The 24,650-nt window shown below is 37.7% G+C and overlaps 1 protein-coding gene across 2 annotated transcripts in view; it reads left to right on the top strand.

The window, feature by feature from the left end:
• LOC124781001 (protoheme IX farnesyltransferase, mitochondrial) overlaps positions 1-23,682 on the top strand; it is a 271,734-nt gene extending 248,052 nt beyond the window's left edge. For both annotated transcript variants that reach the window (XM_047253822.1, XM_047253823.1), the window contains exons 5-8: positions 438-613; positions 13,107-13,286; positions 21,525-21,659; positions 23,189-23,682. In XM_047253822.1, coding sequence (XP_047109778.1) covers positions 438-613; positions 13,107-13,286; positions 21,525-21,659; positions 23,189-23,382 — 685 coding nt within the window. In that variant the 3' untranslated portion in view covers positions 23,383-23,682. The remainder of the gene's footprint in view (positions 1-437; positions 614-13,106; positions 13,287-21,524; positions 21,660-23,188) is intronic.
• The last annotated feature ends 968 nt before the right edge of the window (positions 23,683-24,650 follow it).

Here is a 24,650-nt window from a genome sequence, read left to right as displayed (position 1 = left end):
ACTTGATTGAATGTATGCCTGCTTTAGTGGAAACTGTCTTCAAGGCTAAGAGTGGGCCAACACCATATTGAATTCCAGCATTACCGATGGAGTGCACCATGAACTTGTAAGTCATTTTCAGCCAGGTGTCCGGATACTTTTAATCACATAGTGTAAATAGTCATAATCAATGTTAGATAGTAACTGATTGTTGTCATAGTGAACAGTCGCTTATGGGATGGACAACGTGCAGAAATAGTGCATACTTCAATACTTTTGCCAGGTTGTGTCTGAGAAAGATGCATCTCATTACTCAACTGCGGAAGACATAACTACTGTCTTAATGGTCACAGGTCACAAATTGTATCACCAACAAATGCTTTCAGTAGAAACTAAAACATTTAATTATATCATTGTAGGGACACTCTTAGGGAAGTAAATATCCTTCTCTGTTACAGACCCTTGCATGCTATTTCGTTTGCTGCAGTCTGTGCTGTGACAGGGTTATCGACACTCTACTGGGGAACAAATGCCCTCACAGCTTCATTAGGAGCTGCTAATCTTGTTCTCTATACTATGATATACACCCCTCTCAAGAGGATCAGTATTCTCAACACTTGGGTTGGAGGTGTAGGTAAGTACTCTCTGCTCTACAGCTGTTTCAAATTGATGTTGTGAAAAATATGTCGACAGCTATAAACCTTTTGACTTAAAATCATGTTACTTTATTTCTCTCATTATAACTAACATTTAAAATACGGTTTATACTCAGTCAACTAACAAAAACTCTGCACAGAATTGAAACTTAGCTTATATTCATTTTGGGTTGACAGTTGAGTGTTTCTTTGAGAGAAAGCATGCTGTGCAGTATTCTTCACTTGTTACCTGCATTATGGTTTTAGTTATTACCACGAGAGACCATCCCTGCTGTGTATATCATCTCATCAGTCAGCTCTAACATGTAGATTCTTAGCTACATAGTATTAGCTACCTACAGGCACTCTTTTCTTTCACACTTCTCAGAGGAATTCAAGAAGTGGAAAAATTTTAAAAGTGGGACATTACTTTACAGACACACATTTTATAAACATTAATAAACCATTTTATTAATTGTAGTAATTTGGCACCAATAGTGTTACATAAATTTGACATATGAACACATTTGTAGTTTTTTTCACCAAAATATTCGGAATTCTGTTTTTAACTGCTTGCGGTAAATTTTTTCTGTATGATTTTCAGTTTCATAAGTACAGTGGATAGCTTCACTGACCACATCTGCTGCAGAAATATATTTCTTTTATTGTCTTCAACAGTGCATATACATCTGCAGTACAAGGCACTCTGCTGTCATCATCACTATCACTAGTAGTCACTTCCCATGTTTCCACTTGTTTCTTGCATATGAGAAGTGACCAAATCTTCAACTGACACACTTTCAACAGTCACTACAGTGTCACCAGCAAGGAGGAAATGTAGCACTGGATGCCCCAACAGCAGCTTTCCCCATAATGTAATGGTGAGACTTTCACAGTCATCATCTCTACTCAAATTTGGTTTGTCTGTTTCAAAAAAAAAACGGAGCTTGCTGTAAGTAGGTGGAGATGATGGACTCCTTAACATCCTTCCATTCTGCTGGTGTGTAATGCAAAGCATCTAGCATTGACACTTCAAAGGAGGCAGGATTATCTCCTGCTTCCATTGAAGTTGATGCATTCTGCACAATAGATCTTCTATAGCGTGTTTTAAAACCATGGATAATGCCCAAATTCAAGGGCTGCAACTTGTTGGAGCAGTTCAGTTGCAAAAACTCTAACTGCACCTTTTGTATATTTACACTTTTTGGGTGTGCGGACCAACAGTCGACAAATAGAAGCTGTTTTCTTCTGTGTTACAGTCTTTTAGTCCAGACTACACAACTGATTTTCAAAGAGGTCTGAGGTCATTCATGCTTTATAATTGACTCTGTAGTTTGTGTGCAAAGTTTTGACATTTTTAAGACAATGCGTTTTAATTAATTTGTCAGTCACATAGCACTTCAGATTTTCAGAGCCATCATTTTAACATTGCTAGGAGATGACCTTTAATATGTTTCCTTCCATGGCAGTTTTGGCTTTTGAAGGTAACTGTTTTGTTTGGAAGAAAGTTGAAGTAGAGACATGTTTTGTTGATATTGAAGACATCCTACAGTTCATAGTGCTATGTAATACTTTTAACTTAACAGTCTGTCACTCACTAACAGTTTTTATGTTCACGCTGGTTTCCGCCCCTACATATTCTTAAATTTGTCAATCCCCGTATTAGATGTGGGGAAATCCTCAGTTCCTAGAATATTGGCTACTTTCAGTTCCGTCTCATGTAACATCACGCTGTTCACTGGTGTGTTGGACCACATGCTGCCAAAAAGCAGTTCTTCATAATTTCTTTCACCTACACATATTTTCAGTTTTCTTTTCTCATTTGGTCCACTTTTTTTGCACTTTACAAAATAGTCTTTGTTTTTCATGATGGTATCCAGTGTGAATACAGGTGTGTGTGTGTGTGTGTGTGTGTGTGTGTGTGTGTGTGTGTGTGTGTTTTCTTTTCTGAAGGAGCTTTGGTCAAAAGCTGAATGTGTAACGGTCCTTCCATTGTGCTTGTCAGCAACTCAGTGTGTCATCTTTATGGTAAGCAGCAGTCTATTCTCTTCCTAACATTGTTGCCATTCCAACCTGCAGTTTCCATTGTTTGATTATGAAACTATATTATTAATTGCAAATACTGTGACGTGGATGTCAGCTTGTATATTATCGTAATCATAAGCCAAAATTAACACAGAAGTAATATTGCTACAATAATGTCAGTGTACTAGCATACAGTATTGATAGCTAAGGTCGGTAACAACTGCAAACAAGAGACTGTCAGTCCAAAGTCATTCAACATCATCTAACCTTTATCAAAATGGTTATTCCCATCAACCACCATGCTGGGGGTTTTATTGGTTTAAATAATTAATACATGTTGTAGTGAATTGAGAATTCTTTGATCTCTCGCATGAAATGACCCACATTGGCAGCCGATAATTGACATAAATAATTTAGTGAACTTAAACAGCAAATGATTACAAGAATTAGGGATTGATGTACAAATGGAACGGATTAATTAGAGTATTAAAACATTAAATGTTTGCATTTGTTACAATACCTTTTGCACACATAAAATAAATTACAAATCTCAGGGCTTATTTGACTGGTAGCTGAAGACATTGTTAATAATGGGAAGGAAGGGGGGATGAAGCATCTCACAATGTTTTGTACACTTTTTGTTGTGTCGAGATGATGGCAGCAGGTACTGGTTACCGTATTTCCTCGAATCTAAGCCCCACCTGAAAAATTAGACTCGAAATCAAGGAAAAAAATAATTTCCCAAATCTAAGCCACACCTGAAATTTGAGACTCGAAATTCAAGGGGAGAGAAAAGTTTTAGACCAAACCTCCAAATTGAAACAAAGTTGGTACAGTGTAATATGAGACACAATTTAGGTCGAATGAATGATGATACAGCTATAGTAGTTTGGTTCGGGTCGTAAGCTTAGCAGTTAAGCTTTACCAGGTAGCCATTGCTATGCGTCAGGCGCTCCGTCCGTGTTTAAAGGAGTACCCTTCCTTTTTCACGTGCTTCGTCTGGTTTGTATCAGTTGCTTATTTTTCTTTGATCTGATAAAGTGCCGTTCTCTTTGTTATAGGTGTTTACGTAACTCTAAGCTGAAAATGTATTATTGTACTGTGTCATGCATTATTCGCCGCTTGCGGCATGGCTTGCTTTTGCGCATGCTACCGCCACTTACAATACAAAAAAAAAAAGAGGAATTGTCTCATTAGCGAAACAATGGCAAGAGACTGCTATTTGTTGCTACTTACACTGCTGCTTTCTTTGATAATGATCAACAAGAACCAAATAATAGACTGCGTATGATAGAAGATGTTCTAAACGAGAGTTTAGCAAAAAATTTTCTCTGTTTGAAAATCTTTGCAGACGCCTCTTTTGTACATTACATTCTGCACAGAAATTAGAGTCATCTTAGATTTAAAAATCTAGTCAATTGCCGTGCTTCATTTCTGACTGTATCACTATTAGGCATAAGAATAATACGAATATAAACATGAGATTATATGTATATTCTTCCGCATTTGCTGTTGTCTCACTCTAGTTTCATAGTTTATTAGGCAGACAGGATTTAAATGAGATAGCAGCAAACACGAAAGAATACATGGCAAAATTATTATATTCATATTATTCTTATGGTGAAGAGAATACTGCATGTGTTTCACAATTCATAAAAGTTCAATTAGCTACCATCTCTTCTCACAGGTAGGAAAAAATTCAGAACGTAGAGTTGGCCATATTGACGAACATCCTAAAAAGTCCTGCCAGTCGGATTTTCGTAGTACATTGAAATGCTGCTACATTCGAAGATGAATGATAGGGAATTTGTATTTACTTCGTTGCATAATGTGTGAAAATGCAGTGGTCGAAACTTGGGGCTGACGCAGAGATTTTGGCGCCAGTATTTATCTTTGTGCCTGCAAAGCATGCCTGTGTAGCGCTACATATATTCGACGGCAGAAGTTAGTTGTGGCGGCACCTACAAACATTTTTCAGAACTTCTGCTTACTTTGCACTTGATTCTAAGCCGCAGGCGGTTTTTTGGATTACAACAACCGGAAAAAAAAGTGCGGCTTAGATTCGAGTAAATACGATAGGTACGGTGCATCGCCTCGGAGATATACGAAACAAGTCGGATGTCCTCCTGGCTGTGCAGCAAGGGCCTGGACCGCTCTCCAAGTTGACAGGTCACAGTGCATTTTGTGGCTGAAGCAGCATTATTGCTGTCGGAAGCCAGATGCCAGGCAAGAAAATTGCAATGTTGAGCGCTTCATTCCCAAGCACTGGATTGTAACATCCATCCATTTAACATGGAACAAGGAAAGACTGAGTTACAAAGTAACGATGAACATTAGGTTAGGGTGCGGATGGTTCTCACCAATTTTGGCTCGAACTGTGTTAGTAGAAGCAAGTATACAACAATTTGAAAATCAAAAAATATTTCATCTGAATGGGTCATAGGAGAAGAGAAAATACTATTAAAAGTTTCTTGATTATGTTGTGAATAATGTTTGAAGAACAGTTGCACTGTTAGTGGCATAGCACAGTCGGTAAGCCGGTGGAGTGATAATTTGGCAGTATGAGTTTGATTACCACTGCCACCCAATTGTTTTTTCTTAATCACAATGTTAAACTATTAATTATAAAATAGAAGTATGGTTTAAGAGTTCATTTTATGTACATAAAATGTATATATACAATTTACAATTAGTTACAAGTACTTTACTTAGAATAAAAAATATAATTAAATAGTTAATTTTCATAATGGATAAAATTGCGAATGAAAGTAATATTTTCAAAGATTCTAGCAACGATATCTTCCTCTTTTTACAGGAAATTAAAATACTTTTTTGGGTGATAATCTTCAAAGAAATGTTTAAAATATAAATATTGTTCACACAAAGCAAATTTTATAAAAGGATTTTTTGAGCAAGAACATTTATACAAAATATACTTCAGTGGAAAGTATACTTCATTCACATTTTTAAATTAAGGTCTTTCCACTGTCAATTTCGATGCTTACCAAGCCTATTGAATCGTTTGAGTGAAAACACGAGCACTGAATTAAAGCTGCACGATAAAATGTATTTTAATTGCATCTTCTCTTGATGGTTCTCGCTATTGTTGTAACAAATCAGGGGCACTTTTTAATCTTTTAATAATAGAGGATGCATTAGGAAAAAATCTTCCATTTTGACACACTATATTTCTGAAGCTAATAAACATATACAATAAATTTTGTATTTTGATGAACAGGAAACTCAAAAAGTTTTTTTCATACCTATTCATAGGTTCTCAATGTGCCTGCTTGAGATGCACGGAATATGTCAATATGGTATTCAAATTGTTTCCACACTGCAGTGAGCATGTCTTGAGTTTCAAGCTGCTGTTATGCGATGTTGTTGTAGGTAACAGCTGCACATAAACAGTCTTTAGCCCTAAACCCCCACAAGAAGTAATCACTTACAGTCAGGTCCAGTGACCTTGGAGGCCAGTAATGTAAGGCTGAATCATTTGGTCTATTGCGACCAATCCATCATTCAGTAACCCTTTGATTTAAAAATCCCCACACTTCCATATGCCAGTGTGGCAGTGGCCCATCCTGTTGGTAAATGAAGTTGTTCGGATCAGTCTCCAACTGTGGGAAAATAAAGTTCTCGAGCATATCAAGATACGTGTTCCCTGTAACAGTGTTCTTGGCCTAGAAAAATGGACCATACACCTTTTCCCATGAAACTGCACCAAATGCTTTAAAGTTTGGAGAGTCTCTCTCATGTTGTACAGCTTCATGTGGTTGTTCCACACCCTATATTCTGACATTATGGTCATTCACCTTTCCATTTAAATGGATTGTTGTCTTGTCACTAAACACTAAGCATGGAAGTTTTCCTGATGTGAAGCAAATAACAGCAACATTCTTGCATTCGTCTTATATTTTCTTCACGGTACCAGCAACGCAAGGATCAAACTTCTTGCCAGGCTCTTCTGTACATAAAAATATGAGGGGCAATAGATTCCCTAAAGCAGTTAAACTATACTGCACTGTACAAGAGTGAGTGGTTTTGAAAAGATTGAGTTTTTTCACAAAAATGGTCTTCGCACTCTTATAATCTGGTTCATGTCTTACGTTGATTCATACTGGCATCCAGTATAATCAGTGTTAAAAACATAATCAAGGCTGAAGTTATATGTCTTGTCTGTATATAAAACTTCTCTGCAGCTTCCACTGTGTATTCCAAATTTGCAACATTGTTTGAGCTGACAAATTTGGTGATTTTATGCTGTTGTGGTTGAATGCTTATGTTTAGAGGTTTTTACCTGGGTATCACTAGTAATAAACTGATTTTATTCTGACAAATATGGGAATGTGACTGCTGTTGCTAAATACGGGAATGTGGCTGCCACTGCTCATTGTTGTGATGTTCTCATCATTTCTTGTTCATAACAGCCTCATGCATCCTGAAATCTTTCTGACATATTCAGTTTTTAGTGCCACTTTGTTCTGTTTCTTTCCTCCAAATCTAAAGATAATCCCCCCCCCCCCCCCCCAATTGTGAATCTTGTTTTTAGTGATGAGAGCTTCCATAGCATCAGCAAAATTGATCACTTTCTTGTTATCAGCCATCAGCAATAAAGTTCAAAAAGAATATTTGTCTGGATCGTAATCAACATCGTTCACCTCTGTGCTTGAAGAAGGAGCCTGTTACAAATCAGTAGTACTGCATACAGGAAAATTGTTTGTGGGCACGGAGGGAAAGAGAGAATGAGAAAAGCCACACACCTCTTCATAAAGATTTTTTCATCAGGTTCAGTGTGTAATAAATAACTTTTACTATGAAATTACCAGTCATAATTTCAATAACCTGCTCTCCAGTTGCTTAACCTAAAGCTATTGCTAAAGGATCCACAGGTGGGGAAGATTGTCTCTGTCTTTATAAATTGAATAAGCATAATGAAGATCACTGCTGAAATTTTTTTAATAAGATATAAAAAATTGGGGTAACAGCAGTAATCAAACTCGAGCTGCCAAATTATCATTCCATACATATACCGGTTATGCCACACCACTAACTGCGCAGTTTTTATTCAAACATAGCTCATAGTGTAATCAAAAAACGTTTTTTGAGAGCATTTTCTCTTTTCCTGCAGCACATTCAGATGATATATTTTAGGAACTTCAAAGGGTCATATACTTGCTTCTACTTGCACAGTTACTGAGCAAGGTGGCTAAGTGGTTAAGGCACTGGACTCGCATTCGGGAAGACGGCCATTCGAAACCCTCATCCGGCCATCCGAATTTAGGTTTTCTGTGATTTTCCTAAATTTCATCAGGTAATTGCTGGGACAGTTTCTTTGAAAGGGCACAGCAGTCTTCCTTTCCCATTCTTCCATAATCTGATGGACCGATGACCTCCTGTTTGGTCCCTTCCCCCAAATCAGCCAACCAACCAACTCACACAGTTCGTGCCAAATCGGTGAGTCAATTCCCAGGCTCTCACCTTGTAAGTAGGTGATGAATGGAAGAGGATTCATGCCCCTCTTGCTTCCATGGCGTCTCACTGACCCCTCTTCCCTTCTAGTTACTCTGTTAAGCTCACCGACTACATGAATTTTTCCTGCTCTCGGTGTTGTTCATTGGAAAACAAAATTTGCAGTGCCATCTGATGACTGACCGCTGTTCCATGTGCACACCTCCCAATGCAGGGTGAGCCTTTTCTGTCTTGCATGGGTTGGTGTGTGACTTAGAAACTGGTGTCCTTCACGCATTTTCACTGTCAAGGCCACTCCTGGCACTGGTCGCACATTGTTGCGAAGTTTTTCTGCATTTTTAAGTTGTTGTGAAAGCAGCCACACAACACTTCGACTTCATAATAGCTATCTCTGCGTGAGACCTGGATTCTCTCATGTTTGTGCTTCGTCTAAGAATCTGCATTTTAAAGCAGGCGAAAATGGCTGCTTTTAGGCAAAAATTCCACATGCCTCCAAGTGTGTATTTCTGTTACTTTTCTCTCTATGCTCTGTCTTGGTGCCATCAGGGGTCCACAGTTACCTGCACCCTTATCACTGTCTGCCAGACTCTTCGCATGATGTCCTTTCTTAAGCAAGGTAAGGACATTCACCAACCTACTACCTGCATGACTCCAGAAAGGCCCCATGCCTGCATGTCTCCCAGCTGCTGAATGGGGTCCAACTTTATCCTTGTCCTGGGCTGCAGGTTGTGGAAGTTGTGAAAGTAGCCACTGGCAGAGATATCACAATATTGTTAGGTTGCCAGCGGCCAGAGACAAAGCACTAGCACCACAAATTATTCCAACTTGTCATTATTAATACCAATGCAGATGCAGAGAATAGGGATACAAGTACTTTTTTTTCATGAATTTCATTTCATTAAATGTAAATCACAGGATATTTACGTATACATGAATAAAAGTGCAGATGTAAATTAACATTATGAACACAAGAAATTTGATGGCCTGATAAAAATAACATTGTAACAAGAGAAAATGTTAATTCTGGGGACATAAAAGTGGTGTTATACTTTAGTGTATTTGAAAATAGATAGCTTTTGAAGGTATTGTTACTGGATTTAGTGGTTCATGAAGTGAATGCAGTAGTAGGAAAAGGAAGAGAAGGAAAAATAGTAGGTGAATAAGGACCGGTGGAAGGAATGAAAGAGGCAGACACCTTGTAAAATTTTGCACAGTGGATAATTTAGTCGTCACTAAATGGGTTTCCAGAGACAAGTGTGAACAATGACCACAACTTATTGTTTATTAACTTTAGAGTAAAACTGAATAAATGGGATCTGGAACTAACCAGAGATTATTGGGAGTTTCAGAGGAAACATTAAACAATAATTGATTAGAATAGAGAAAAAGGAATACTGTAGATGATGAATGGGGTAGCTTTGAGAGGTGGAATAGAGTAGGTTGCAGAGGATCAAATATATAGAAAGACAATACCTAGTAGAAATCCTTGGGTATCACAGGATATATTGGATTTAATTGATGAAAGGAGAAAATATAAAAATGAAGCAAGCGAAAGAAAATACAAACGTCTAAAAAATGAGATTGACAGGAAGTGCAGAGGGGTTAAACAGGAATAGCTAGAGGACAAATGTAAGGATTTAGATGCCTACAGGCCTGGAGAAAAGAGAAACAGCTGAATGAATGTCAGTAGATCAGATGGGAAACCAGTACTATACATAGAAGGGAAAGGTGGAAGAACTGTATAAAGAATCTGTACAAAGGAGATGAATTTGAAGGCAATTTATAGAAAGAGAAGAGGACGGCGATGAAGTTGAGATGGGTGATATGATAGCGCAAGAAGAATTTGACAGAGCTCTGAAAGACGTAAGCCGAAACAACGCCCAGGAGTAGAAGACATTCAGTCAGACCTGCTGATAGCCTTGGGAGCTGTAGCCGTGACAAAACTATTCTGTCTGGTGAGTGAGATGTATGAGGCAGGAAAAATACCTTCGGACTTCAAGAAGAATGTAATAGTTCCAATCTCAAAGAAAGCAGGTGCTACCATGTGTGAATATTACATAACAGCCAGTTTAATAAGTCATGGTTACAAAATACTAACACAAATTCTTTACAGACCAATAGATTCCAGAGAAATGTAGAAACTTGTGAGCAGTACTGACCCTACAACTTTTCGTAGTAGATAGGTTAAGGAAAGGCAAACCTATATTTATAGTGTTTGTAGACTTGAAAGAAGCTTCTGATAATGTTGACTGGAATATTCATTCTGAAGGTAGCAAGGGTAAAATGCAAGGAGTGAAAAGCTATTTACAACTTGCACGGAAACTAGACAGCTGTTATTAGGTTGGTGCATAAGTTCATAGCATTTTTATACCAATTTCTGTGGGCATATTTCTTGATTGTTAGTTTTTATTTGTTAGTAAGTGGAGCTGTGGACGCCAGAAAATGGAGCTCCAAGTGGAGAAATCAGAACATTTCCAACACATTCTTCTCTTTGAGTTCAGTGTAGGGCTGACAGCAGCAGAGCAGCCAGAAACCTTTTCGCCATGCCATTGTACAGAGCATGGCAAGGAAATGGTTTACTTGTATTGAGGTAGATTGTTTTGACATTAGTGACTCTCCACGTTCAGGAAGACCTTCAGGGTTTGATGAAGATCATTTAAATGCATTAATCCACCATGATCGATATCTTAGTACTCAAGAACTGGCAAATGTGATGAACTGTGATAATTCTACCATCATATGACGTTTGCATGCAATGAGAAAGGTTCAGAAATCGGGTGTATGGGTACCGCATGCTCTAAGCCAAAATCACAAAAATCAGCAGGTGGCCATATGTGCCTTTCTGTGTGCTTGTCATCAATTTCCTCATGAACAACACCAACCTTTCCTATCCTGTACTGTGACTGGTGATCACAAATCATGTCTTCCTGCTAAAATGAGGAAAAGAAAGGCTCATTCAGCCCAAACAAAGCAGCACCTCCCCATACAAAGACGTGTGCACACCCACAAAAGATAATGCAGGGTGTTAGTGAATGGAGCTGTGGACACCAGAAAATGGAGCTCCAAGTGGAGAAATCAGAACATTTCCAATATATTCTGTCTGGGAACACTTTTAATTATTTATTGCACAAGAACTAAACATTGTACAGATGTCATACATATTGCATTTTGAAGAGAAACACTGAAAGAGTGTGTGTGTGTGTGTGTGTGTGTGTGTGTGTGTGTGTGTGTGTGTTTTTTTTTTTTTTTTTTTTTTTTTTTTTTTTTTTTTTTTTTTTTTTTTTTTACAAACATTCGATATGCAAACCCTGAGTGAGTGACCCAGCAGACGTCAATACAGTAATCGAATTCTTGCCATACCCGTCCCAGCATGGCACTGTCGACTTTGGCAGTCGCTTCCCATATTCTCTCCCGGAGCTCTGCTACACCACGTGGTAGAGATGGTACACACACCAGAGCTTTAATGTGTCCCCACATAAAAAAGTCACTTGGAATGAGATCTTGTGATTGTGATGACCATTTCAGGAAACAGTTGTCCCCTTCTGTAGCACGGCCGATCCATCGATGTGGCAGTTCCGTGTTCAGGTACCCACGAACTTCACGACGAAACTGAGGTGGAGCCCCATCCTGCTGAAAGATGAACGGAGAGTCCGATTGCATTTGAGACATCAGCGGTTGCTGCAACATGTCCAATTAGGAATACCCAGTTACAGTGCTCTAGGTGAAGAAGAATGGCCCGTACGGTTTTCGACATTATAAAGCGCAAAAAAACATTTACCTTTGGGGAATCACACTCAAATTCATTGCATTCATGTGGATGCTTTGTACCCCAGTTTTGATGATTATGCCTGTTCACTTTCCCCGTTTGTGTGAAAAGTGGCTTCGTCGCTAAAAATTAAGTGATCAACTATACCATAACTGTTCTTATTCAGTTGTTGCAACTGTGAACGAAACTCAAAATGCTTGTCTCTGTCGTCATCATTGAGCTTCTGCACTAGCTCCAATTTGAATGGTTTCATAGACAGCCTCTGTCGCAGGACTTTCCACACTGTCATTGGAGCCATTTCGAGTTCACGGGATGCACGATGCACAGATTTCTTTGGACTCCTTACTGTATGAATGTCTCTCATACATGCTTCCCATTCACTTCACTCACACTGGGACATCGCTTCTCTTTGGCGGGCACAAGCAACCCGCCGTAAAGAATCGTAGAGTGAGACCAAGAGATGAAGACAGCAAGCTGATCCAGAAGGATGTAGGTAGCAGTAGTTACTCGGAGATGAAGAGGCTTACATAGAATAGAGTAGCATGGACAGCTGTATCAAACCAGTCTTCAGGCCACAACGTCAAAGTGAAGTAGACTCAGGCAGTGAAAGTGATTAGTGTTGGTCAGATGAGTCACGGTAAATTCTCACCAGAGTCTAAAAGAAACTTGAAAGGCCCACCTAAGTCAAATTAGTTTGTGATGAAACTGGTAAAACTAATAATAAATAAACATTACATTAGACCATTGGTGATTATTTCCAGAACTCGGTGAGGTACTTGTTAAATACTGGATAAGGATGTAAGCTTTCATTGTACAGTTCCATTTATTTCGAGCAACTGATAATCTTTGACTTTGCCTCCAAACTTAGGAAAAGCTATAAAAAAAATTTTAAAAAAATCTATCAGTTTTTCTGTGTATGAGTACATTCTTAGTTTTAAGCACATTAATTTTTTAAACTAATACTTACAACTAAATGATGTATGTTGTCATTTTTGATAGCAAGAAAATTATTTCTGGCATAAAATACATGAAATAATCACTATGCTTAGAGGTTATCACATAATGTTATTTACAGATGATTATTTATTCATAATCATGTTTCTCTGATGTGTTAAGTTCAGTACACATGTTGACTGGCACCAGGAGGGGAAGTTTATTGGAATACCGGCTTCCAGCTCTGTTCTTCACAAATTTCAGGGCATTAAAATAGTTGTAACTCTCTGTCGCAGTTGGCGCTATACCGCCACTCATGGGATGGGCTAGCTGCATGGACAGCCTAGGAGCAGGTGCTTGGATAATGGCAGGAATACTGTATGCATGGCAATTCCCACATTTCAACGCACTCTCATGGAACCTGCGGCCAGACTACTCTCGTGCTGGTTATCGAATGATGTCGGTAACTGATCCTGGTAAGTATAAGGGTTACATTGCCTTTCCCTCTCAACCCCCCTCCCCTCCTCTCTCTCTCTCTCTCTCTCTCTCTCTCTCTCTCTCTCTCTCTCTCTCTCTCTGCAGGTCCCACCACAGTACATCAGTAAGCGTTTTATTATACTGCAAAGTGTTGCGTAGCTTGTTTAAAATAAAATAGTGGTTGACAGTAGGAAAGAGGTGCTGCATACTACTTGTTCATGCATTTGACAGTTGCATTGCACTGCAGAGAAAAGAAAAAAATCTAGTTGGCATTAGTTTTTGTTGTTGGTAGGAGGGGGTGGGCGATAGCAGAAGTGGACGGGTAGTGGCAGCAGTAGTCAAATGGTTCAAATGGCTCTGAGCACTATGGGACTTAACAGCTGTGGTCATAAGTCCCCTAGAACTTAGAACTACTTAAACCTAACTAACCTAAGGACATCACACACATCCATGCCCGAGGCAGGATTCGAACCTGCGACCGTAGCAGGTCGCGCGGTACCGGACTGCCCGTCTAGAACCGCGAGACCACCACGGCCGGCAGCAGTAGTCACAATGCATGAATAGGGTGTATTTAAGTGTTGTGACTTGCAACATAAAAATAGTACAACATGTTAGTCAGTCATTATACTTTACAGTCCAAGTTCTGTGCAGTGTCACAAGTGCAGTACACATTCCAAAGAACAAACCACAAGTATAATCGAGTATAACAGTAAAGAGTTTCTTACATAGAGAAGAGATGTGCACAGTACTGTGAGCGAAGACAAAAGGGTGTGTGTGTGGGGGGGGGGGGGGGGGGGGGGGGTGCTTCCCTCTGGCGACAGAGCAACAGAGACCTGCAGTTGTGGGTTCAGAGATAAGCAGACGGTAACTGTCCACCAGCATTGGCATAGTGGCATTGATGGTTGTCAGTGCCTGCCAAAGTGAGTGGGAGCCCCAGTATGTCATAATAATGTGTTTCAAAGCTGAATAACAGCCACATGATGAGTGTTTAGTCACATGCATTAATTGTTGAGAAGCAATAAATTAATGCAAGAAAATTTTATATGTGAACACTTTACAATTAACAGCTGCTAACAACTGTACTAGATTCTGGATCACTTGCACTATTGAATATTTGGTAGTTAGATCATCTGTGTGAATTTAAAGAAGTAACATTATTTTCAGACATGAAATCACTCCCTTGTGCTGTAAAAATTATTTACACCATTTGTTTTCCATTATAATGCCATTCTGACAAAGCTTGATTTATAGTGCCCTTGTTGCTCATGCTACTTCTGCTGTTGTAAATTGTTCTCTTGTGCTTACAACGTAGTTGTAGGTTATATGCTATTAATATTACAATTATATTACAGTTTCAAAACTGTATTCTGATATTTCTGTGCCAGTTCATCTACAAGAAGAAGAGGCAATTCAGATTTACTGTAAACCAGTAGATCAAACAGTTAACCTTTTCTACATTTGTCTGTTACAGAAATATTATTTCATTTCATCCTCCCTTTAAATTCTTGTGTTTTTTGTAAGCAGCTACAGATCTCATCAAGAATTGTCGATTAAAATTAGTATGAAGCCTCACCAGCATTGTATTCCTTTTTCCCATGGATACTGGCATGGTATTAGCTGCTATATCATCAGTTAAACAATGGAAAGTCTGGGATGGAATAACAAAAAGTGGTGCACAGCAGACAGGCACTTTTAAGAGTTGATTAAGCTATTGGACAGTGTCCTTTGTCAGAGTCAGAAAAACACAAGCATTTTTACACTTTCAAGTTCCATACCCATGGACACTGTTGTTTTCAGGCACTTAGACCAGACGTGAATTTGCCCATTATTACCTTTACTTACACATGGTGTGTTTAACCAAACATTGTGAAAGTATAAGTAAAATATTGGATTAAAAAATTGACACCACAGTTCTAAAATGTCAGCTGCCAGCTTTATGCCCCTTCTCCTGTTAATCTTTTTTTACTGGAATTCTGTCATGTACTACATTTTTCACTGATAATCTTCTGTCTTTCATAAATTTTGTCAACATAGACTATGTAGAGCGGCAACCTGATGCTATATTTAGGTTAAAATGAACAGTCAAGATAGCAATAATATTATTGTGGTCTCGACTGTTCATCATATCCACTTCTTCTAAAGAAAACTCCAGTTTGTCAACTGTTGGGCTATTTTTTCCTAAATAGTATACATGCATAAAAGTGTCACTGAATTGCATTTTCCTGCAAAAGTCAACATGTTTGGTGCGCTTTTCCATATGTCTCTGCTTCGAGGTGTTCCAACTTTATTTTATTCAAAAGTTTACTTCATTCCATTCTTGCCAGCTGGTACAGAACCATTCTGAATTATTTCAAATTGAAAAACAGTCTGGGTTGAAGTTATTTAACCACAATAATGTGTTTCACCCTTTTGGGACATCATCAGATTGTCTACACAAAAAGAAAAAAATCCATTAAAAACAAGTAGAAGAATGGCATGGTCCTATCTTGTACAGCTATATGAATAAATAAACTAAAACATATATTAAAACTTATGCAAAAGTAACTTGATATAAAACACATCCATAATGGAATCATAAGTGCTTTCTAGTCAATCATAGTCACATTTGTGTGAACTCTAAGCAGACGTATTGTGCCATGCACAGCAGATACTGCATTTATACTTATGGAAGTGTGGTCGTATGCTGTGCTGCTATGGCAGTATCTCCTGGTGTGTGCTTAAAGTAACATACAGTTTTTTGAAACTTTTTTGATGTTTTCCCGTCTCCTTCATACACATAGTGCCTTATTGTCACAGTTCCTTTTCTTTTAATGAGGTCCACCTCTCGTTCTGTGTGGCTCTATGACAGATGGGGTTTATATCCAGTTACTTTTACATAGTTTTAGTATATGTTTTAGTTTATTTATTTGTGTAGTCGTACGAGATAAGACCATGCCCCCTCCCTCTCATTTGATTTGAATGGGTTGTTTCCTTGTTTTTTAGACAATCTGGTGATGCCCCAAAAGGGTGAAATGTGTTATTGGGGTTAGATAACTATGCAACCCAGACTGTTTTTCAGTTTGAAATTTATTTTATTCTGTTTCATATTTCTTCTGCCCTTTCTTACAACAGCAGTTTTGTGAAGTATTAACTATCTGCAGTTTTGTATATCATTGTTCTGGAGCAGCAAGGGCCCTCCATTTTTCTCCCTCATTTTGACTATTCCCAGAAAGCATTGCAAAATGCTGAAGTTTGGGCTTTCTCCTACTTTCTTACAGCATTATAGACGTAGAACAGATATTCACAGAAATCTCAAATGGCCGGATTATCAGCACAGCCCAATGGTACAACAGCTATATGAAAAATGTGGTCATTAGACATAGGAGACATAGGCAAAAGTTTTTTTGTATGCAACATCACAGTTTTTTGGCTCAAAGTTTGAGATAGAGGAATCGCATTTGGAAGGTGCAGAGTTCAGATCTCCTTCCAACCATTGTGATTTAGATTTTCCATGGCTTTCCTAAATTGATTTAAGTGATTTCCGGATTAATTCCATTAAAAACAACACGGTCGGTTTACTCCCTCACGCGTGCTCTGTCCGTTAAGGCATTGTCACCAACTTTTAAACCCAAACACTCCTTTCTTGCTTGTCATACAAACATTTTAAACCATTGAATAGTCATGTTCTTCTAAAGATCACATACATACTCATGAATTTGTACACCTGCATGGTGCTAGACTGAAGCAACAGAAGCGTGTGCATGTGTGCGTGCGTATACCCTGAAGAACAAGAGTACAGAAGCTAAGCTATCATTTTCTAGGTTTTCTTCAGTTTATATCTACCACTCGGTGTTGCTGTTCATGATGATTGGTCTAGTAATGATACAGTGGTCCGACTGACCTCAGAAAGCTAGATATACATTACAAAATTCATTACAATTGATTCCTGAGTCAGTTTTTGGAATCCGCATATTTCATTAAAGGTGTGTACGGTTTCTTGTATTTTCTTACGAAGCCATTGTGCTGTGAATTTATTTCATGCATGAGGAAAATTCTTCAGATGTCTTTTATAGCAACAGGTGTTGTATGTCTTCTTTCTTGGTCTTGCCACCTAGATTTTGAGATAATGAACTTTTCTTCTCAGCTTTGCTTAATGAGAAGGGTCAAACTTCATTTTCTTTCTTATGCAACTGTATTCTTGATGTACATGCAGCAATGGTACATTACAGCTAATAAATTTTTTCACATCTGTGATAGATTCTCTTCTACATGTTATTGATAAAAAAAAGCTCTTGTATATAGCAACTTCTGTAATGTTCATGAGAAGCAGCTCAAATCATATAGTATAAAGTTCTTAATACTTCATATGATACCATATCTTTTAATGTGGAGCAAGTTACAATGTAATCTAATTCTAAATATTCCATGACACAGAACATTTATGAGCTAAGCTCTTGTAACAGTTTTCAGATTTAGTAAAAGTAAAGTTTAAAACATTATCATCATATTTACCCCATCATAAGATGAGGATTTTCCCAGATTCATCATTAGAAAAATACGGAGTTGTCTTACATTCGCAGATTATGCAGTTGCTGCTGAGGTCAATATTTTTACATTGTTTAATAGATTAATGTAGGGATCATCTTACATTTACAGATAAAACTTTGGCTACTGAGGTTTCATACAAATTTATTATGAACAATCCCAATGCGTAGGGCATAGCAAACAATGCTTGTGTTCAAATAGCCTTGAGATTTCCTGATGCATCAGTGCTAGCACGAGGGATACACAAGAAACTTATGTATTACAAATCTAACAATCTAATGTTCTGCTTAAAAATTGACAGTTTTGTGGAACAGCGGAGGAAGTAATGTTAAACTCTATCATCTTACAAACTTTTGTTGTATTTGAATACGTTTGTAATAAAAGTTTTCATACATATGGATACGATAGACACGTATTTATGCAGTTTTTCAAGTAAAGGTAACGTTCAGATGCAAACATCTTCTCCTTCAAAAACCATTACTTGATGCTGAACTGAAGTCTGTATTTTATTTGTCTATGAGAACCTGTAATGATTAGTCTATGAGAACCTGTAATGATTAGTCCCTTGGGTTGCAAACGAGAAATCCCGTCATCACATTAAACTGACTGCAGCTGTTACTGCAAGAATAAATTACAGCGGAAAGACCTGTTTTGGAGATAATGTCAACAGACGTTACTACATCGCAGGTTTGAGAACTGGGTTGAATCGTGATTGTGATCTTTTATTTATTTATTAGTTGCTGTTGTTACATATGATGTGCACACTGGAAGATATTGCCACCCAAATTTCACTTTTGCTCAGAATAGCCCTCCAGAACATAGGGTGTGATACAGTGAAACAAGCTTGGCTGTAGGCGAGCAGAAATTATGTCATGTTTCCAACCATGGTAATGTAAACAGCATACTTTGGCTTTTTATCAACATCTACCACATTTAAACTGCAGTTTGCCTGAATCCATTTGCATTTGGAGTCAAACTGACTTTAAAATTGGACAAATACTCAACAATAGCATACATTTCCGTGGGAGACAGTAAAAAGTCCATTGGGGCCATTGGTGTATTTACATGTTTCATTCAGCAGTATTCTTGCCACTCACCATGAGGTATGACGGGAACAATTGGGAGTGTATTAGCTGCAGTTTTACATAGCAAATGAGATAGTGGCATGTAGATGTTAAGTTTGGAACAAGAGCAGGGTGTATACAATCCGGGAAAAACACGGGAATTTTTTCATCCTGGAGAAAACCGGGAAAAACCCGGGAATTGTTTACAATTCCGGGAATTTTTCATTGTTTTAGTTTTCAGTTAAATTTTTGTTGTTGTGAGTGGTAAGAATGAATACTCTAATAAAGAATATTACTGTGCCCTGCTACTGCAGAATAAAAAAAAAAATTAAAAAAACTTAAGAACTTAAGTTGCAAAGGAAATGGGCCGTATACAACAACAAAACACAGTGCTCATACAAGCGTCTGCCAACAGTAAAGATGTGTCAAAGGCTTTTGGAAGACTATGCACTGCTTCATAACAACAAATTGCCTCCGATGAGCGTGACGTGACAACTATTTAAATCAGATTCCTCTGAGCAGTTGCGGGCGGGCTCTTGTGCATGTGTAGTTGAGTCACGTATGAGTAGTACCTTCTCCTGCTTCTTGTTACGGAAGTGTGGCTTGGCGCCACTACCTAATATTGCCCCAGTTCGGGCATATAGTAAGACAGAGCAGTCTGAGTTGTGGTGGGGAAGTGGGACGTCTCCACATGACCAGCGTTTACGTTTAGTGATTTTGTTGTTTCGTGTTCGTTTATTGCTCTCACGTTAAATGATAAAACGGATTTTTGTGACTAGTCGATATCAAATGAATTAAAATATGTTTGCATAATTACGGACGGCTAAAATATGTCATTAGTTTCAGATTTTATTTCCACCTTTCTGACAGTCAAGCATTAATCGCTTTGCAGAACAATGAAGTTATCTTTGTTGGTTTGCTAAAGAGATTCGGCTTTTATTAACCTTTTCTGCTGAGGCAGTCAGTTTATTTGAAACGAACTGTTTGATTTCACACTGTTGGCTGGTCTCAACTGTTCGCTGATTTCAAGTGCACGTATGACATTATGTCATAATAAAGAACCAAACATGAGATAATACAATACTGGTACTCCAAGAAAATTTACATCCGAATCTGGACATACGAATGTGCACTTTAAGCCGAATTATGCACTTTAGTATTGTTCAGGAAATTCCGATGCTCTTGAAGTATCCTTTGATGTCTTGTTTCTTTTATGACATAATGTAAGATCTTTTAATGTTTTACGCGTACAAACATATGGGCTTACTGCGTCGTCACGCAGTGATGACTGTTTTCTGGCGCTCTCTTGCAACTGCTGAAACAAACCTATTTCTAACAGGTAGAGGTAAAATATTGCAAACGGTGGATTGAAAAGCATTACATACATTAAATAACAAAGCGTTTGACTCTCATTTAAAAATCAACTCTTTGAGGACGGCCATTTACGTCGTTATTAAAAATTTTACTGGCACATTTGTGTGATGTATCTTGAAGTGTATCACGCGCAGAAAAGGTCAACATTATATGTGGGAGGTTAGCTTCTCTTCGAGCTTATTAATCTTGGAGACCAATATTATATGTGAATGCTATGTATATTAATTTAAACCATTAACATTTCTTATTTGTGTGTTCACGCTATTTAAGAGTGCTCTTGCTATTGGCTGACTACATCACGTGTCCTATGCTGTCATCAGCGGGCGAGATCAAGTAACATGAGCTAAGACTGGCTTACAAAAGCGCATCGCAATCTCGATTTCAATGCTTCGGAAAGTAAAATGTGGTATTTGGTGGAATTTGAATATATACCTTTGTAATACGAAAATATGCAGCGTACATATTGTTACACATCAAAGGTGTTTCCAAACGTGCCGCCCCCCTCCCCCTGGGGGGAAATCCAGGAATTTTTTTTCCTTGTCCACATAGACACCCTGAAGTGACGTTGTAATGTTCTCAAGTCAGTTTAAAAGTGAAATTCACAATGTTGTTGTTTTTTTTTGGGGGGGGGGGGGGGGAGGGTTCAGCTGTTTTCTCTGGTCCCACCAGAATCACAACATATTGAGAAGAAACGACCAAATATTTGTGACAGTGAAGACATAAGATTCACAGCTGTCCTGTTACGGTGATGGTGATGGCGATGGTGGTGAAAAATAGCGATTCCACAGACAACAGACGAAGTAAACAAAAAATGGCAGTGAAGATAAAAATTAATGTAAACTGTTTCTTTTTATTTATTTTATTTCTCCTTGTATTATCGAAAGGTAGATAGTCAATAAATGGCATAAGTTTGGAATAGGTGCATGTTAATTGTTTATGCAGAAATAGTTGGAGATTTTGATTAGTCAGAACACATTAAAAAATTAATTTTCCTCAATGAGCCTCTTAAGAAAAGGTGGGGTGGAGGAGTCGTCTTATATTCAGGGCCGTTTTATAATCAGGTGAATATGGTATTTGTTTTTCTTTTCTTGTATACTTACTAGTGATTGACCTCCTAGTGTTCATCAAAAGGAATAACATAATGTTAGACATTAGTCTTCAGCAGGCGTTGTATGATTAAACAATACCCTATATTATCAATGCATTAAATTTTTAGCATACTCTCTGAAACACTGTGTATGTTGTTTAAAAATATTTCTCTGTCAATTGTTTCAGATCTGTGCCGGAAGACGTCACTGCGGTACACAGGAGGCATATTGATCCTATCTTGCCTAGCACCAGTAATGGATATTACCAACTGGTACTTTGCTCTTGAATCGATACCTCTGAATGGTTATTTTCTGTACTTAGGTAAGTGTTTTGATCTAAACTTGTTAAAGAAAAGACATTATATTTTTATATTCCTGAAGAATTTTTTCCATCAAGAGATCCTGACTCTGTAGAGGGAGTGCAAGCATTATATTATTGCATCACAGTAATGCAGTGGTACACAAGTCAAAATTAGCCAATTCAAATCCTGGCAGTGTATGGAATTTTCATCCCCAAAATATTATTAGCAAGGGAAGTACCAGGTAATCTCCGATCATTGTTTTGGTTACCATTGCTCTGCATTAAATTGTAGATGAAGGCATAAATGGATTTTACATTTCCTCAGTCGAAATTTCGGCCATTTCCTTACAACTGTTGGCACCAGCCTGTTTTTGAGCTTCAGTCAAATTGTGCAAAAGCTAATAATTTTCATAGAAATGTTCATGTAAAATAAAATGTAATGCAGTCTTTGGTATATCTAAGCATGCCCCTGTCTTGCAATAAGTTACATACCAATCAACTTCAGACATGTTGCCTACAGCATCAATGTTTTTTGAAAACGACTACCAGTTGTGGACAATCCATGTGAAACTAACGGCTGACAGGAGGTGACCCTAGGTGATGTACTGCACACCGATTATAAACAGCCTGTTATAAAGATGACTATTATGTAAAGCTGAATCAAGCATTTCAAGGCATTGTTGTTTAGTTAAGCTTTTACAAAAATTGGAAAAAAATTTCCAACAGCAACCATAGTTTCATAAAATTGTTTCTTAAGAAATGAGCAAAGAAAAGCATGCACATCTGGCAGTTTAATGTGTGGTTACATAATGGACACCTGTAAAAGCACTGGAAACTTCATTAGCTTTTTTGATATCACTTTTTTCCAGTTTAAGTGCACATTGACTCTGTTTCACATAATAATTTTCTCTTCTTCTTAATCAAATTACTCATGTACGTAATTGAGTTTTCTGTTGTCGTACATCCACTGCTTCCTGCATCAACTACCATAGGAAATGTGCATCCCCTAATGCTGATTTATTGTGTAAAATATACAGTGCTAATGTGTTGGGGATGCACATGGCTTCACAGAAAGGGAGGTAATGGATAAATAGACTGCACACAGAAATTATTGGAGAAATACATGTAGGAAAATAGGACCCAACATCTCTTACAAAAAAGAGCAGGCACATGCAATACTGATGTAATAAAGAAAAGCATCTTGAAATGAAATTACAAGGATGAATGAGAGTAGAATAACAAAGTAAGTTTTCAATTGCACACCACTAAAAAAAAAAAAGGCTGGTGTACCTTACTTCTTATACTCTAAATTTTGTATATTTTGTTTTCTGGTCATAACCAGATTTTTCTGAAGGACTAAATGTTTTGAGATTTGACCGTCTAGTTTGTGTATCTGTTCAGGCAGCTAATAAGCAGACACTCCTCCTGCAGCAATAATTTAGGTGATCTGTTACCAGTCATCCATGCTATTGTTTGTGTAAGTGTGTATTTTCTGTATTTGGAGAAATATGATTTGTCTGACTATAAATAATTGTTTCTTACTTATTTAGCTTGGAAGTTCTACAAGGAATCAGACACCAAAACATCACGCAAGCTGTTTCGATTTTCCCTCATTCATCTTCCTGCACTTATGTTGCTAATGCTAATCAACAAGAAAACTTGGGCGACTAGTGAAAGTAAAAGTGATGAACTTGCGGAAACACCGTTGGTGGAAGTAACAAATGAAGAGAGGACTAACACGTGACAGTGATGTGCTGTAGTTGTAGAGGTATAGTTTATACTCGCATGTTGAAGCGAGTCTTGTTGTTAATGCTTCATTGATGTTGAATGGAAGGATGTTTTAACCCAAGGTTATTTCATCTTCCATTGTTGAAAATGTGACAAATTATCAGATATCTGAAATTATATTTTATCCGTACTTAATGTGCAAGCACATACACTGCTCCCGTCTGGAGCACGAGTCATTTGTACAGTTCGTTTTTTAGCCAATGTTTTATTTATTTCAGTAAATATTTTTCAAAAATAAAAATTATGTGAAAATATATATTTCTCTTCTCCCTCTTTATTTCTGATTGTGTATACATATATGTGGCTTTCACCAGTTGCACCAGTGAGAGGACATTGTAAGCATCAAAAGTCAGTTTTAGTTACGTGACGGACATTTTATTTATTGATAGTTTTTTACATCTGGCCTGCTATCTAGGAAATTGGAGGGCAACAATGAAACTTCATTTAAAAATTTCATGTTAATGAGTTTAGAAGGTTTTATGAATTAGCTGCATAAAATCATGCCAGTTATTGTAAGGAAATATCAGCTGACGTGAGTTTGCTAATGATTCTGAGATATTTAGCTGCAAGTGATAGCTCTCCTTCATTGATGTACGTGTTTTGAACTACACGATGAAATATTTCAAGAGTTACTGGTATCCCCAAGTATGCAAAGCTATAGTACATGTTCTGAATGAGTTTGTGCAAGTAAGTAGGAAAATAGTACCATGACTTGCTCATATGTAGCACACTTTTGATATCAAATTGCATTATTTTAATAGTTTCTGATTTTGTAATATTATTCAAATTAAACTGTAGCATATTTGAATTTACTGAGTTCATGATGTGAAATAGTACCAGAATGATGAAATTGCCAAGACTATCAAACAGCCCTAAGACCCAATGTTAAATCCTAAGTGCCCAGCAGTATTGCTATCTCAAAAATGACCCTTGCATGGAATCCTAAGGTAGGGAGTTGCTATGAAATCCTACTGAATGACTAGTTTTATTCAGTCAACGAATAATAATAATATTTATTATATTACTTCAAATGAATTACTAATAAAATTAAATCGATGTTTCATTACAGTAAAAGCAATGTCATAGCATAAGTCATGAATATTAGAAAAAATGATTGCAATAAAGGTATGAAGCAATTTGGGGAGGGGGAGGGCGCACTGCCGTATCCTAGCTGCCCATTCAGTGACTAATGTCAATACAACCCACCAAATGTTTTAGTTACTC

The sequence above is a fragment of the Schistocerca piceifrons genome, chromosome 1 (genome assembly GCF_021461385.2).
Source record: "Schistocerca piceifrons isolate TAMUIC-IGC-003096 chromosome 1, iqSchPice1.1, whole genome shotgun sequence".
Classification (NCBI taxonomy): domain Eukaryota; kingdom Metazoa; phylum Arthropoda; class Insecta; order Orthoptera; family Acrididae; genus Schistocerca; species Schistocerca piceifrons.
This window is presented reverse-complemented; position numbering and strand designations above follow the sequence as displayed.